The sequence below is a fragment of the Pongo abelii genome, chromosome 4 (assembly GCF_028885655.2).
Source record: "Pongo abelii isolate AG06213 chromosome 4, NHGRI_mPonAbe1-v2.0_pri, whole genome shotgun sequence".
In the NCBI taxonomy this organism is placed as follows: domain Eukaryota; kingdom Metazoa; phylum Chordata; class Mammalia; order Primates; family Hominidae; genus Pongo; species Pongo abelii.
This window is the reverse complement of record NC_071989.2, coordinates 63,521,597-63,538,229: the sequence shown is the minus strand read 5'-3', so window position 1 is coordinate 63,538,229 and position 16,633 is coordinate 63,521,597. Positions and strand designations below refer to the sequence as shown.

At 43.9% G+C, this 16,633-nt stretch overlaps 1 protein-coding gene across 1 annotated transcript; it reads right to left on the bottom strand.

Annotated features, from left to right (window-relative positions):
* Window positions 1–460: 460 nt before the first annotated feature.
* On the bottom strand, window positions 461–1,235 carry HSPB3 (heat shock protein family B (small) member 3). The gene has a single exon (XM_002815553.4). The coding sequence runs from the start codon at window positions 1,144–1,146 to the stop codon at window positions 694–696; it is 453 nt and encodes a 150-aa protein (XP_002815599.2). The 5' UTR covers window positions 1,147–1,235; the 3' UTR covers window positions 461–693.
* Between the last annotated feature and the right edge of the window lie 15,398 nt (window positions 1,236–16,633).

The window sequence follows — 16,633 nt, the reverse complement described above, 5'->3', positions numbered from 1 at the left end:
TCGTACGTGTCCATAGAACTTATACTATTTTTAAAAAGTCAAAACACTTCAGATATGATTCAGTATATCTTTAAAAAGATGAATGAGGTACATATTTGAACTTTTTAAAAATAAGATTTATATCTGAAAATTCCCATTGACCTTTAAGGCAGTAACAACTATACTGAATCATAAATAGATTTCAGACCCAATTTCCAAATACTGTATTTTAATTTTTGCACTCCATATTTATAAAACCTCACTTTAATTAAAATACATTAAAAAGAAAAGCTTATCGAGTGAAGGGAATCACAACTCTTTTTGGCAAAATAAAAATTTTCATAAAATGGATAGGAATTCCTTAAATGAGTATGGCTCTTTTGCCATCAGTGATTACAAATGCAGCTGGCATTGTTGGAATAATAAGAAACAATTCTGAGTCCTCTCTATTATCCAAATACAGCCTTCTGTATTTTCAATGTTTCAGTTGTAAGAATAGTATCAGTTTGAGCCACACAAACATATTTACAAATTTTCCTTTCTGAGTAAGAATAATAAAGACAATCTCAACATACCAGGAACTGTGTATATATTTTTAATCTTCATAAAAATCGTAGCAAATCATTTCAAATGTGGGTAATACAAACATTCTCGTAGCACCAGTGGCTGAACAGTCATCTTCCCCATGTCATCTGAACAGGAACCGATACGATGTCACTTAGTCCCAACTGGATCCTTTACTTCCACCACCAAAATTCCGTCATGACAGAGGACTGCAGACAAATCTTTGATTTCCACACCATCTGGTAGTTTGTACTGTCGGGTGAAGCTTCTTGAGATAAAACCATGCTCATCCATTCTGGTTCCATGTTGTGCTTTTATCAGCAGCCAGCCTTCGAAGGTCTGAATGATGATGTCTTCAGGGAGGAACTGGACCACATCCAGCAGTATCTGAAAGTGGGATTTGCCTTCTCGGGGTGGCATCTCTGCCACTGAGTCCACTGAAGGAGACTGCACTGCCCTGGTTTTCCTCAGGTCCACGATGGTTGGCCCAGGCAGTGCATATAAAGCATGATCCAGCCTGCAGTCTTCTAGACCTCGAGCTTCAAATTCTTCCTGGTAACGCACTGGAATCTCTATGAGGTGCCTCAAAATGATTTTTGCCATAGTGAAGGCAAAAACAGCCTTGAACAGCCTCCTTCTGCCAACCTTCAGTCAGTGGCGAGCCCCTGCAGTTGCCTACTGACTGGATTACCAGTTGAAGCAGCTAGTGGTTTATAGCTGTGCCCAGACGCAATCACTTAATTAGGCCTGAATCATAGCACGGAATGCTCTCTTGTCTTTTCACACATGCTGACAATGAACGGCTATTTATAGGGCATGTTTCCCAGTTGCATTTAGCACACAGCCTGCACAAGCTGCCCAGTCATGGATTGCCCTTACATTCTCAGTTATCCTTGGCAAATGTGTCTGCCTTGCTTACTTCAAGAGAAAAAGAGAGTGGGAATCGAAAATGGTGTTTGAAAAATATCTGGGTGAGGCCAGGTGCGGTGGCTCATGCCTGTAATCCCAGCACTTTGGGAGGCTGAGGGGGGTGGATCGCCTGAGGTCAGGAGTTCAAGCCCAGCCTGAACAACATGGTGAAACCCTGTCTGTACTAAAAACACAAAAATTAGCTGGGCATGGTGGCTCATGCCTGTAATCCTAGCTACTTGGGAGGTTGAGGTAGGAGAATCGCTTGAACCAGGAGGCAAAGTTTTCAGTGAGCCAATACCACACCGTTGCACTCTAGCCTGGGCAACAGAGTGAGACTCCATCTCAACAAACAAACAAACAAAAACCAAAAATATCTGGGTGGGTGCTTTCTCCCTGTGAACTTCAGTAATCTAAGGGAATAGGACTTCTTAGAACAGTCAGAGATATTCACTCATAATATGAGCTAGGATCACATTTTCCCTCGTCTCCAGATACAAAGCTGGGGAGGGCAGAATCTAGCCGTAATTCAGAAAGAATTAATACACACATATTCAAATCTCAACCATTCAACAAACTGCCCTCTGTCTTACGCATTTCCTTTTATTTTATCTTTTAGTCTTTTGGGCTAAAAGACACATTATCTGGGTTTATTTACATCTGACTCATCAAAATTAGATCAGATGACTAAGCTAGAGAAGTGACAAATGTCAGATGGGGGCTGCAGGGGCATAGGATGGGGAATTTTTGTGATGAAAATAGAGCCACAAAGAAGAGAAAAATGTCAAAGCTTTGAATGATTTGATATGAACGTCCAAAAATCTAAGGATTAATCTTGTCACAGCTCTGCTACTGAGTTGGCAAAAATAAATTAAATATAATTTAACCACTATATCACCCTTTATACTAAACTTACCCTGAAAAAGAATGAGGCAACTCCTTATCCACAGCTATGGAAGAATCTCCAAGATATGTTAAATCAAAAAGAAAAGTCCAGGGCAATATATGATATGCTAGTATTTATAGTTTTTTTTTTTTTTTGAGACAGAGTCTTGCTCTGTCACCCAAGCTGGAGTGGGTGACAGCCTCGAAGTCCTGGAATCAAGAAATCCCTCAATCTCAGCTTCCTGAGTAGCTGGGACTATAGAACCATGCCACCATGCCCAGTTAGTTTTTTGATTGTTTTTTTAGAGATGGGGGTCTTGTTATGTTGCCCAGGCTGGTCTCTAACTCCTGGCCCGAAGAGATCCTTCCACCTCATCCTCCCAAAGTGCTGGAACTACAGATGTGAGCCACTGCACCAGGCCTTATTTATACTTTTTTAAAAAGTATATATTTGCTTATATTAATAAAATCTCTCTGAAAGCTTTGTAGCTGAAGACAGTGGGTGCCTCCTGAGAGTGATTGGCAGGTGGGGGCTGGAAGGAGACCTAATTTTTACTATAAATACTTTTGTGCTATTTATTTACTTACTATTTTTATTATTATTTTTGCCACCATCTTCTTTGTGATAGTGTGTGCTTTTTATTTTATGTATTTATGTATTTATGTATTTATTTATTTATTTGAGACGGAGTCTTGCTCTGCTGCCCAGGCTGGAGTGCAGTGGTGCCATCTTGGCTCACTGCAACCTCCACCTCCTAGGTTCAAGTGATTCTCCTGCCTCAGCCTCCCAAGTAGCTGGGACTATAGGCGCCTGCCATCACACCCAGATAATTTTTGTATCTTTAGTAGAGACAGGGTTTCACAATGTTGGTCAGGATGGTCTCAAACTCCTGACCTCAAGTGATCTGCCCACCTCAGCCTCCCAAAGTGTTGGGATTATAGATATGAGCCACTGCACCCAGCCAGTGTGCTTTTTATTTATAGAGTGTATATGGAATATACCTACACACAATAAATTTTAAAATATGGAAAATTTCTTCTCCATGGAGATTAATATTTTCTTAAATGGATAGACTTAAGAGTATCTTTCCTTTAAAAATATATGCATTTTCTTCAAATGAAAAAATGTCTATGTAATATTAAAAATCAGAAAATGGAAAAAAATCTTCTTTAGCTTGCTTTATAAGTCTAAAAATCCTCTGTGGACCTATTGGCATACACTTAGAAACATGTCCTAACAATGCTGTTCACACTCAGCTTTTTGACCTGAAGTTTACAGGCTGGTGGCCCTCCAGAGGAAAATGTACTCTTTTAGATATGTTAATGTTCTCTGGCTCATAAAATACTGTGGGATGTTGTCATCAGTGCTGCTCTTAGTGGAAAGTCAAGAACAGAACCCACTGCTAGTGACAAAAAATAGATATGATCTTAAGGATTTGGCATTAAAACACTAGTAAGATTTACAGCAAAATTGAGAGAAAGCCACAGACATTTCCTACATGCCTCCTACCCCTACACATGTACAGCCTCCCCCATTATCAACACCGCCCCCAAAGTGGTACTTTTTTTTTTTTTTTTGAGATGGAGTCTCACTCTGTGGACCAGGCTGCAGTGCAGTGGCACCATCTCGGCTCACCGCAACCTCAGCCTCCAAGGTTCAAGCGATTCTCCTGGCTCAGTCTCCTGAGTAGCTGGGATTATAGGTGCCTGCCACCATGCCCAGCTAATTTTTGTAGTTTTAGTAGAGACGAGGTTTCACAATGTTGGCCAGGCTGGTCTTGAACTCCTGACCTCAGGTGATCTGCCCACCTCGGCCTCCCAAAGTACTGGGATTACAGGCATGAGCCACCGCTCCCAGCCTCAAAGTGGTACATTTGTTACAACTGATAAACCAGCACTGACACATCATTATCAGCCTGAGTCCATATTTCACACTAGGGTTCAGTCTTGGTGTTGTACATTTTATGCATGGTGGTGACGTGTATCCACCATTATAGTATCATGTAGAGTAGTTTTACTTCCCTAAAAACCCTCTGGGCTCCACTTATTCATCCCTCTGTCTCCCCAAACCCTTGCTCTAAAAAACTTCTCAAAAAAAAAAAAATTAGTCTATTAAAACAAATACTAGAAAGAGGCTGTTAGGGTGAGACAGAGAAAATGTGTCAAATAATCTCACAGTTTCTTGCACCAGGGATCTCTAAGACAGGCAAAGAAGGCTTAGGTGTGAGTGATAAGTTTCCATGTACGATCTGTGAATGAGCTGCTGAGATTAAAAATGAGCAATTCCAGCACTTCGGGAGGCCGAGGCGGGTCAGGAGTTCAAGACCAGCCTGACCAACGTGGTGAAACCCCGTCTCTACTAAAAATACAAAAATTAGTAGGCCATGGTGGTGGGCACCTGTAATCCCAGCTACTGGGGAGGCTGAGGCCAGAGAATCACTTGAACCTGGGAGGCGGAGGTTGCAGTGAACCAAGATCGTGCCACTGCTCTCCAGCCTGGGCGACAGAGCAAGACTCCATCTAAAAGAAAAGAAAAACATAAAAAGGAGCATCACATTTCTGATGCGATATTCAAGACTTCTACTTCTGCCATTTTCCCAAAATTTTCCCAAAACTGCCCTTTGACTCCAGCCCTAAGCCTGACTGCCCTCATCATGATCATCAGCTACCTTGACTTTTTGTCCTTTTGGAGAATCTGTCAGGCTTCCTCACTGGTCTCCTTCTCCTGCCCTCCTGTCCATCCTTCGCCTTGTAACTAGAGCAGTTTTTCTAGAGCATCACATAGATGATGTCACTCCTTTGCTTCAAACTTGAAGTCAGAAGCTTCTCATCGCAACCAGAATGAAATACAAAATTCTTACCGTGGCCTTTGAGAACCTATAATCTGGCCCCTCTGCCCTGCTCCCCTCCACCTCACACTAGGGTTTAGTCTTCGTGTTGTACATTTTCTGCATGCTGGTCACCATGGGTGAAATGGTGGTGCCCCTGCTTCAACCACACTGGCCTCCTTTCTGTCCCTTGAACACTCTAAGCTTGGTTCTTCCTCAGGCTTCTTGTACTTGGAGTCGCTTTTGTTCTGAAAACTTGACTTTCAAGTTGTCTTAAGGTTGCCTCTTTCTCATCATTCAGGCTCCAGGTCACATGTTACCTCTTCAGTCAAGTCTTTTGCGACTATCTAGGGAAAGTACTCTTGTTATCCATCATAGAACCCCTTTTTTTTTTTTTTTTTTTTGAGATGGAGTCTCACTCTGTTGCCCAGGCTGGAGTGCAGTGGCGCAATCTCGGCTCACTGCAAGCTCTACCTCCTGGGTTCACGCCATTCTCCTGCCTTAGCCTCCCGAATAGCTGGGACGACAGGTGCCTGCCACCATGCCCGGCTAATTTTTTGCATTTTTTAGTAGAGACGGGGTTTCACTGTGTTAGCCAGGATGGTCGCAATCTCCTGACCTCGTGATCTGCCCACCTCGGCCTCCCATAGTGCTGGGATTACAGGCGTGAGCCACCGCGCCCGGCCCCTAGAACCCTATTTTACCTTTGTTTTGTATTCTTTTATGCCATGATCAGGGCAGTGTGGTCACAAGAGGAGATACAGGAGAGAGTCTTGGGAAAACAAAGTATGTTATACTCACAGATCCTAGAGACAACTGGCTATGGAAGGTGTGGGGAAGACAAAAGCCGTCAGGATGCAGAAGACAGGAGCAAGTGGAAGATTTAGCCAGAGCCATTATTGGGGTTTCCACAGGAAGGGAAAGGCAGGGCAGGATGAACAGTTTAGAACTGGCTAGTTTGAATAATTTCAGCAGGCCCTAAGCTACAGGGTGTCTCCAATTGCCCGGTACCTGGCCTTTGCTTGACTAACGCAGAGGAATGTTGCCTCCTGGAGTGCAGGGGCCACATAGAGGAGAGACGGCTCTGAGTTGGGCAGTTTGCGTATCAAAGGCACACTCCCAGCTGAGCCCTTTGCTGTCTCTAAGGATTGGCCAGCCCTGGGAGGTGCAGTCTCTTTCCAGATGGAAAGGTTTTTAACATATCAAAACATCATAATATACAAAAAATAATCCACATTCTTTTATTAAAGAGTGGGAACTATTTTTTTTCTTATCCCTCTCAAAAGGACAAATAGAGTTTTATTTTATCGCATGCATTCTCACTGGGGGTGATATTGCCCACAAGGAGGTAAAAATTGGTTCCTATGGAGCAAAAAAAATCACATAATCTAAGATTATATAAAATCTGAGATATTATGTAATGGTTTGTGATCCTCCAAAGGGCCGCAGTGCATAAATGGACATGTATCTGGGTTATTAGAATTCTAATGGGGAGATGGAGGAGAAATTAGGTGAAAAGTATCTAAAGATATCTGGGAGTGGATAAATGATACAGTAATAAAACAGGTGAGAAATGCTGTGTAGTCTGCTTCATTAGTCACCCATCAAGACCCCCATGGCTTATGCCAAATGCTGAAGAGCTTAGGTGGATAAGGATGACAGTATAGATGCAGCAAGGCTGTCCTCGACCAAACCAAGGTCAGAGTCATCAGTAGGGTGAAAGTTAAATTGCAGCGACTTGGAGATCATTGACCATTGAACACAGGCGGCAAATTCCAATAAGAGCTTGGCTTGAAGTCCGAGAATGTTTTCTAAAAAGAGCCATGACTCAGCTGGAATAAGAAGGCTGACAGAGTGGGCCACAGGAAGCTTTGAGCAGGGAAGGAGAGGGAGGACATCTGAGTGTTCCAGGTAACAGGATGGCATCTTCAAGGTCCTGGAGCCAAAAGAAAACATCATGCCAAGAGAAGACACAAGAATCTCAGCGTGGCCACAATGCACTCTGCAAAGTAGGAAACGGGGAAAATGAGGCTGGAGAGGCAGAGACCAGCCATGAAAAGCCTTGTCATCTTTCTTGAGACAAAATAACATTTTTAAAGTTTCCTGAACTTTCACCAGTTATTTAAGCTGCGACAGCAGAAATCTTAAAGACGATTCTTCATCTCCTCATAATCAAAATTTCTATTGAGTTTTTTTTCCCCCCAAATTAAAGTTTGGATTCTATTTTGGAATAATAGAGTTAACTTCAGGAAAACCCAAATCAGTGCCTTTTTAAAAACTTTTCTGGCCTTCTCCCCTCTCCCGTCTTCGGTCTCCCTCTGTTGCCAAAGCTGGACTGTACTGCCGTGATCTCAGCTCGCTGCAACCTCCCTGCCTCGGGCTCCTGTGATTCTCCTGCCTCGGCCTGCCCAGTGCCTGGGATTGCAGGCGCGCAACGCCACGCCTGACTGGTTTTTGTATTTTTGGTGGAGACGGGGTTTCACCCTGTTGACCGGGCTGGTCTCCAGCTCCTGGCCTCTAGTGATCTAACCGCCTCGGCCTCCCGAGGTGCTGGGATTGCAGACGGAGTCTCGCTCACTCAATGCTCAATGTTGCCCAGACTGGAGTGCAGTGGCGTGATCTCGGCTCCCTACAACCTCCACCTCCCAGCCGCCTGCCTTGGCCTCCCAAAGTGCTAAGATTACAGCCTCTGCCCAGCCGCCACCCCGTCTAGGAAGTGAGGAGTGTCTCTGCTGGGCCCCCCATCATCTGGGATGTGAGGAGCCCCTCTGCCCGGCCGCCCCATCTGGGAGGTAAGTAGCGCCTCTGCCCGGCCGCCCATCGTCTGGGAAGTGAGGAGCGCCTCTGCCCAGCCACCCCATCTGGGAGGTAAGGACCACCTCTGCCTGGCCGCCACCCCGTCTGGGAGGTGAGGAGCGCCTCTGCTCGGCCACCACGCCATCTGGGAGGAAGTGAGGAGCCCTCTACCCGGCCACCCCGTCTGGGAAGTGGGGAGCACCTCTACCTGGCTGCCCCGTCTGGGATGTGAGGAGCGCCTCTGCCCGGCTGCCCCGTCTGGGAAGTGAGGAGCGCCTCTGCCCGGCCGCCCTTCATCTGGGAGGTGAGGAGTGCCTCTGCCCGGCTGCCACCCCATCTGGGAGGAAGGGAGGAGCGCCTCTGCCAGGCCGCCCTGTCTGGGATGTGAGGAGCGCCTCTGCCTGGCCGCCCTTTGGGAGGTGAGGAGCGTCTCTGCCCAGCCACCACCCCGTCTGGGAGGAAGTGAGGAGCGCCTCTGCCCGGCCGCCCATCATCTGGGATGTGAGGAGCGCCTCTGCCTGGCCGCCCAGTCTGGGATGTGAGGAGCGCCTCTGCCTGGCCGCCCAGTCTGGGAAGTGAGGAGCGCCTCTGCCCAGCTGCCCTGTCTGGGAAGTGAGGAGCGCCTCTGCCCGCCGCCCCATCTGGGAGGTGTACCCAACAGCTCTGAAGAGACAGTGACCATGGAGAACGGGCCATGATGAAGATGGCGGTTTTGTTGAAAAGACAAGGGGGAAATTTGGGGAAAAGAAAGAGAGATCAGATTGTTACTGTGTCTGTGTAGAAAGAAGTAGACATAGGAGACTCCATTTTGTTCTGTACTAGGAGAAATTCTTCTGCCTTGGGATGCTGTTGATCTATGGCCTTGCCCCCAGCCCCCTGCTCTCTGAAACATGTGCTGTGTCAACTCAAGGTTAAATGGACTAAGGGCGGTACAAGATGTGCTTTGTTAAACAGATGCTTGAAGGCAGCATGCTCGTTAAGAGTCATCACCACTCCCTAATTTCAAGTACCCAGGGACACAAACACTGCGAAAGGCCGCAGGGACCTCTGCCTAGGAAAACCAGAGACCTTTGCTCATGTGTTTATCTGCTGACCTTCTCTCCACTATTATCCTATGACCCTGCCATATCCCCCTCTCCGAGAAACACTCAAGAATGATTAATAAATATTAAAAAAAAAAAAAAAAAAACCTTTTCTGACCATACCCACAATAAGAAATATATCTACTATCACGACCTAGTGGATATACATATACACATACTGGGTACAAAACACTTAGCTTTCCTACATGAATACACTCTGATGGTCTCTATTCAATTCTGTGTAGCTTAAGAAAAGTGATCCTTGAAACTCTCTAAATTGATTTCATGTCCCCAAAATTGGTTAAAATTGATAGTTTGAAAAGTTACTTAAGTTTTTACATTATTAAGCAAGATAGTTTATCATGTTTGTGGGGTGAATTACATCTCTTCAGGGTCACTGTGGTGGTCTTAACTGATTGTTCTGTGGCTGTGGTGAGGCATTGAGCAGGTAGGGAAGGAAGGAGTGCAGTGGGAGCAGGCAGCATGGCTTATGTCAAATGTTGAAGAGGTTAAGGAAGGTACGAATGGAATCCTAGATTTAGCAGTGAGGGTGTCTTCGACTTAACTAAGAGGAGAGTCCACGGCAAGGTAGGGACAGAAGTTAAACTGCAGTTGGTCAGGGAGTGAATATTACATATAAACTACAATTTTAAGCATGTGAGGGGATGAAAAAATTCACATAAATTCCAGGTTTGTTTTGTCTAATCAGATGCTTTTAAGAAAATTGACCAGCCGGGCATGGTGGCTCATGCCTGTAATCCCAGCATTTTGGGAGGCTGAGGTGGGTGGATCCCTTGAGGTCAGGAGTTCGAGACCAGCCTGGCCAACATGGCAAAACCCCATTTCTACTAAAAATACAAAAATTAGCTGGGCGTGGTGGTACACACCTGTAATCCCAGCTACTCAGGAGGCTGAGGTATGAGAATTGCTTGAACTTGGGAGGCGGAGGTTGCAGTGAGCCAAGATCATGCTACTGCACTCCAGCCTGGGTGACAGAGTGAGACTGTCTCAAAAAACAAAACAAAAACAAAAGAAAATTGACCATTAGCCTGACGGATAGGAGAAAACTGGTTAGCAAGAGACCCTGACAGGCTGTGCTTGTTTGAATCTGAGACCTAGATGAACAATATCCCATTTGGAATATTTCTTTTAAACAAAGTAATTTCCTTATGTCATCCTCAAGTCATTGGTAAGGTTTTGTTCAGCCCTACAGCCTAATGTCAACTAGGCTTTGGGGAATTAAGGAAGGGACTGTACTATATATTATATTCATTAGAGCAAAGGGCCTCAGCTACCCAGAGAAGCGGTAATGAGACAACAGGAGATGAAAATAGTTGTTTGGAAAAAGATAAAATTGGCGACCTGGTTAACATCTACACATACCCAAGGGCATCCAAAAAGTTTATGACAGGCAGGAGGTTTGATTGGACCCTGCTGCACTCTTGAAGGCTGAAGTCAACTCTGGAATGTTAGCCTGGAATGTTAAGGACTTTGTCCTTCCATAGGAGCCACAATAAACACAAATAGAAGGAGAGTCGAAGGATGGAGAAAGTAATCTTCCTAAGATTTCCAATCTTCCTTCTTTGATCACATCATCTTTCCCCTGATCAAATACTTGCTGTGGTTCTTGGCTTTCTCACATAACTGTTGTGATTATATAATCTGATCTTAACTTTCTTTCCAAATCTGTATTTTTAGGATTTCCTCCATCGTATGCTCCAAACTCTTTGGTCTGGAATTCAAGGACTCCACCAAGACCACTAAATAGGTGTTTGTAAGAAGCCATACCTTATAGGATTGTTCTGTATCATCCCAACCCTCCAACTAACTGGTGGTCGCTGTCTGAACATTCTTTCTCCTTCTCTGTCTTTTCTTCCTTACATGCTATTTCTTTCAGCAGGGCTGCTGTGGTAGGTTTGATAATGCCCCCCAAAAGATATCTAAATCTTAATCCTTGGAATCTGTAAATCTTTAGAATCTGCTACCTTATATGGCAAAGACTTTACAGTCATGATTAATAAAGATCTTGAGATGAGGAGGTTATCCTGGATGATCTGGCTAGGTGCCAAATGCCATCACAAATGTCCCTATAAGAGAGAGGCAGAGAAACACAGAGGAGAAGGCAATGTGAAGACAGAACAGAGAGGACTGGAAGATGCAGGCCTTGAAGATGAAAGCGATGCAATTACAAGCCCAGGAATCCCAGCAGCCATTAGAAGCTAGAAGAGGCAAGAAACAGACTATCCTCCAGAGCCTCCAGAGAAAGCACAGCCCTATCAGCTCCCTGCTTTTGGACTCTGGGCCTCCAGAACTGTGAAAAAGTCCATTTCTGTTGGTTAAGCCATCAGGTTTATGGTTATTTGTTACCAGAGCCACAGGATATGAATACAGATACCCTTACCCTCTGACACAGATGTTACCTCAGATGCTCAAAATGTGTTTTTACTTTAAGCCTTGACCCAGACATTCCTCCTCTCTGTAGAGTTCCCATATCGCTTCAGCTGAAAGCAGTTTTGCTGTACTTGCTGGGTATGAGGTCCACCTGGCACCTTTGTTATAAACTTGTGGATTTCTTTTATGCATTGTTAAGCGAGACACTAGGCTAGGAAACATGAGAGATAGAGTTAGTGTTCAAGAACTAATACAAGAAAAAAGCTTTGGAAGATTCTACTTGTTGAATTGGTATCTAATGTGCTTATGAAACTTCAGGGCCACAAACTCTGAAGGGACTATTTATAAGATTTTTCCTTCTGGGACTCTCATGATGGAGTCAAGTTCATCAGGCACTGCTCAGGGACCGGAATGTCAGCAACCAGAAGTTAGCAGGTGGAGCAAGCCCCACTGTGTTCACTTTGCCTCCCCTGAGTCCCAACTGCTGGGCTCACCAATGCACCCATATTCAGGCTCAGCTCTGTTCCTGCTACTGAGTTGATTGTAACCAAAGCAAACAAATCATCAACAGCCTCAGCTCAATCTCATCAGGACTGGAAATGAATCTAGCCTGCCAGACTCTGTGGCATAGCTTCAACAGCTGAGCATCTGCCTGCCCTCTCAAATCTCCAGCCAGATTCCAGACCGGAGCCACTCGTACTCTTGGAGTTGGTGCAATTCATAAAGCTGAACATTTGGCCAAGATTTTCTCCTCTCTTTGCTTTCCTCTCAGGCCTGGATCCTGCCCTGAACTGAGACTTCACTGGTGGCTGGGGCAGTGGTATTTCCTCTAGAGTCCATTTGTTCTTTTTGCAGAGATAAATCCTAGTTCTGTGCCTTCAATCTGCTAGCCATGTGTGTTAGTCAGGGTTCTCCAGAGAAACAGAACAAATAAACTGCTAATATAGAGATCTATAAAAGGAGATTTATTGTTGGAATTGGCTCAGGTGATTATGGAGGCCGAGGCATCCCATAATCTGCCATCTGCAAGTTGAAGAGCTAGGAAATTCAGTTCAAGTCCAAAGGCCTGAGACGGGGGAACTGATGCTATAACTTCCATTCCAAGGAGTCTGAAGGCCCAAGAACAAGGAGCTCTGATGTCTGAGGGCAGAAGATGGATGTCACAGCTCATAAAGAGAAAGAACAAATCCACCCTTCCTCCTCCTTTTTGTTCTATTCAGGCCATCAAGGGATTGACTGATTGCCACCAACACTGGTGAGGTTGATCTTCTTTTTTTAGTCTATAGAGTCAAAGACTTATCCCTCTGGAGACACCTCACACACATACTCAAAAAGAATGTCTGACCAGCTATCTAAGCATCCCTTAGCCCAGTCAAGTTGACACATACAAGTATCGCACAAGGCTCCTGCCAGACTGTCTGACTTTTGGACTTAGGGACTCTAGCCATCCATGCCTCCTGCTTCATGGAGTAATGGTCTGTAAACATCACTTGAGCAGCCATGCCCTTTGACTAAGTAGTGGAAACTGTAGTGCAGCCAGTGAGAGCAACTGGGTAGCTTCCACAGTTACCTACCCTGCCTCAGCCTCCTTTTCCTGACATTGACTTCTGAGCACCAGTGTGCCTCCCTTCTAAACCTGCCAAGTCTCTATACCTAGGCCCATCTCATCTCCGACAGATCCACTACTTCATGATGGTTAAGAACATGGACTAAGGGTGTCTCCTTCGATGTGTTACTTCACCTGAGAATGTTTCAACTTCTCTAAAATGGGTATAACTACAGAACATACCATCCAGAGATGTTGGAAAGATTGAATTTGATTCTGGCCATAAAGTATGTTCTCTATGAGGCACTGTGCTAAGTGATCTATCGGGGGGAACCAGCCCCCAATATTCAACGTGGGTCCTTTTCTATTTTCCCTAAGTGTCAGTCAGTCTGAGAAATAAAGGGAAAGAGTACAAAAGACAGAAATTTTAAAGCTGGGTGTCTGGGGGAGACATCACATGTCAGCAGGTTCCGTGATGCCCCACAAGCTGCAAAACCAGCAAGTTTTTATTAGTGATTTTTAAAGGGGAGGGAGTGTACAAACAGGGTGTGGGTCAAAGAGCTCACATGCTTCACAAGGTAATAAAATATCATAAGGTAAATGGAGGCAGGGTGAGATCACAGGACCGGGGCAAAATTAAAATTGCAAATGAAGCTTCGGGCACGCATTGTCATTGATAACATCTTATCAGGAGACAGGGTTTGAGAGCAGACAACCAGTCTGGCCAAACTTTATTAGGCGGGAATTTCCTCACCCTAATAAGACTGGGAGCACTACAGGAGACCGGGGCTTATTTCATCCCTTATCTACAACCATAAAAGACAGACGTTCCCAAAGTGGCCGTTTCAGAGGCCTCCTCTTAGGGACGCATTCTCTTTCTCAGGGATGTTCCTTGCTGAGAAAAAGAATTCAGTGATATTTCTCCTATTTGCTTTTGAAAGAAGAGAAATATGGCTCTGTTCTGCCTGGCCCACAGGCAGCCAGACTTTAAGGTTATCTCCCTTGTCCCCTGAACATCACTGTTATCCTGTTCTTTTTTCAAGGTGCCCAGATTTCATATTGTTTAAACAATTTGTGCAGTTAACACAATCATCACAGGATCCTGAGGAGACATTCATTCTCAGCTTGCAGAGATGATGGGATTAAGAGATTAAAGTAAAGACTGGCATAGGAAATCACAAGAGTATTGATTGGGGGAATGATAAGTGTCCATGAAATCTTCACAATTTATGTTCAGAGATTGCAGTAAAGACAGGAGTAAGAAATTATAAAAGTATTAATTTGGGGAACTCATAAATGTTCATGAAATCTTCACAATTTACGTTCTTCTGCCATGGCTTCAGTTGGTCCCTCCATTTGGGGTCCCTGACTTCCCACAACAGTGATCAATAAATATAATGTTTCTGTTGGTCTCTCCAAAACATAAGCAGACTGGACACTTGAAAAGTAATTTGTTGTCTATCAAAAACTGCAATCCCACTTTGGGAGGCCGAGATGGGTGGAACGCTTGAGCCCAGGAGTTTGAGACCAGCCTGGGCAACATGGCGAAACGCCATCTCTACAAAAAAACAAACAAAAAAAATAGCTAGGTGTGGTGGCATGCATCTGCAGTCCCAGCTACCCGGGGTGCTGAGGTGAGAGGATCACTTGACTGAGGAGTCAAAGGTTGCAGTGAGCCAAGATTGCACCGAGCCAAGATTGCACCACTGCACTCCAGCCTGGGTGACAGAGTGAGACCCTGTCTCAAAAACAAAACAAAAACTATAATCCTTTTTCTCAGCTAATCTTTAGAATTTTCATGAAAAAGCATATAAATCTACTTGTCTGGGGAAATACAGGTTACTGAAACACAGACAGTATATAAATGAAATAAAACATAAAGTTTTAGACACAGAAAAATGTTTTTTACTCTGTCACTGAGTGTTTGGTGCAGGGTTTCCACCCCTCAAAATAGGACCAATACAAGCATCTGTCTTTGGCCCATTTTAACATTCCTTTATGAAGAGATTGTGTCTATGCTATCACAAGCTCTTTTAAGTTGCTAGGCAAAAAAGAAAGGCATGACATGTTAGTTTCAGACTTGAAAGAAGCAGAGATATTCTCAGGATCTGTACTGAGCTGTAAACCTAATTCCAGATGTAGCATGATGTGGTGTCTGAAAGTGAAGCCAAGAGGGGCTTTCTGGTTTATGTGATAACTGCCCTCTGGTGGGAGAGGCTGGAATTTTACTGATGAAAGGCTGGTTCTTTAATAATAACTGAGATTCTAAACAAATAATTCTTATTCTTCTTGTCTTTTGACTTTATTTTCCAAATAAAGATCCCCATATACTGAGACCATTTCACTATTTGGTCTGACCAGCTTTTAAATTACTTGTATTATATGGGGTGGGAGGTGGCAGGCTTGGGGAAACAAACATTTTTTTAATGCCTAGAATCTTATTCCCTATTTGGAAAATTTTTGAAGGATAAACATTGAACCCAGGCTTTCTGATTGGAAGCTACAAAGCACAAATTATGCTGGTTCTACATGCATATTCTGAAAGAGGCATCTTATTAGTATGATGAAAGAAACCTTTTTTAAGGGACATAAAGACCTAAATTTGAATCCTCACTCTGCCTTTTACCATCTGCTTGATCTAGGGCAAGTCATGATCTCCCTAAGCCTTCATTTCTTTTTCACCAGTAAAATGAGGAAAATATGTATATCTCTTAGGTTGCTTTGAGTGTTAGAAAAGAGATGTAAAACAGAGTAGAACCTGGCACATAGTCAATGTTCAATACATGTTAGATATTATTATTTATAGTATGTAAGAGGATGCAAGCTCTTTGGAGAAAAAGCTGACCCATTTCAACTCCATTATGGCTATTGTTAAAAGAATAGCATGTAGCATTGCCCATGTTTCTTTAAATATTAGTCAAGGCCATGGCAAATATTAGATGTTACTGGATAACTACACAAGCCATGAATTCTACACAGATGAGGTTCAGACCAAGCTAGAACTTGGGAAGGAATGTAGTAAGACTTCCCTATCACACTAGAATTACCTTTATCAGCTGTGATCAAATGATATTTATTCTTTTTCTGCAATTTACTGTTAAGCCCTTTGGTGGTATTAACATTACTTTTTAGTTGCTGAGCTACTAAGCTTGAGAAACTCAAGTCTGCTTTTTAACCTGAGGGAAATTCCAAGGAAATACTTGTTATGGCTTGCTCAGAAGTGGTTCTTGGGGCTTTAAGAGTTATTTTTCCACAACATAGTTTAACTGAGAGATCAGATAAGGATGTCAAGATAAAGAAAATGTAGAATTGGAGATACTAGGGCAGAGAGTAGAAGGAAGAACTGGCAATCAAAGGCAAAGGTAGAAGACAGGAGTCCTAACGAGTCTCCTAACACCGTGTAGATGACCAAAACCTCCATGAACCTCAGTTCTCAGCTGGAAAATACGGCAAGGGACTGAACTAAATTTACAAAGTCCCTTCCAAGTTAAAAAAAAAAAAAAAAAAAAAAGAAGAAAAAGAAGAAAAAGTCCACTTGAGTATCATGTTAATTACACATAGCCTGCCAAAGTGTTCTCAAAAACATTATCATTTTATTCTTTGTGCACCACTCCCCAGCCCCAGCAACTCTCTTTCCATTCATTTCATACCAC

Excerpts from the sequence above, each read along its gene's own strand:
- HSPB3 (XM_002815553.4), bottom strand. The coding sequence starts at position 1,146 with ATGGCAAAAATCATTTTGAGGCACCTCATAGAGATTCCAGTGCGTTAC.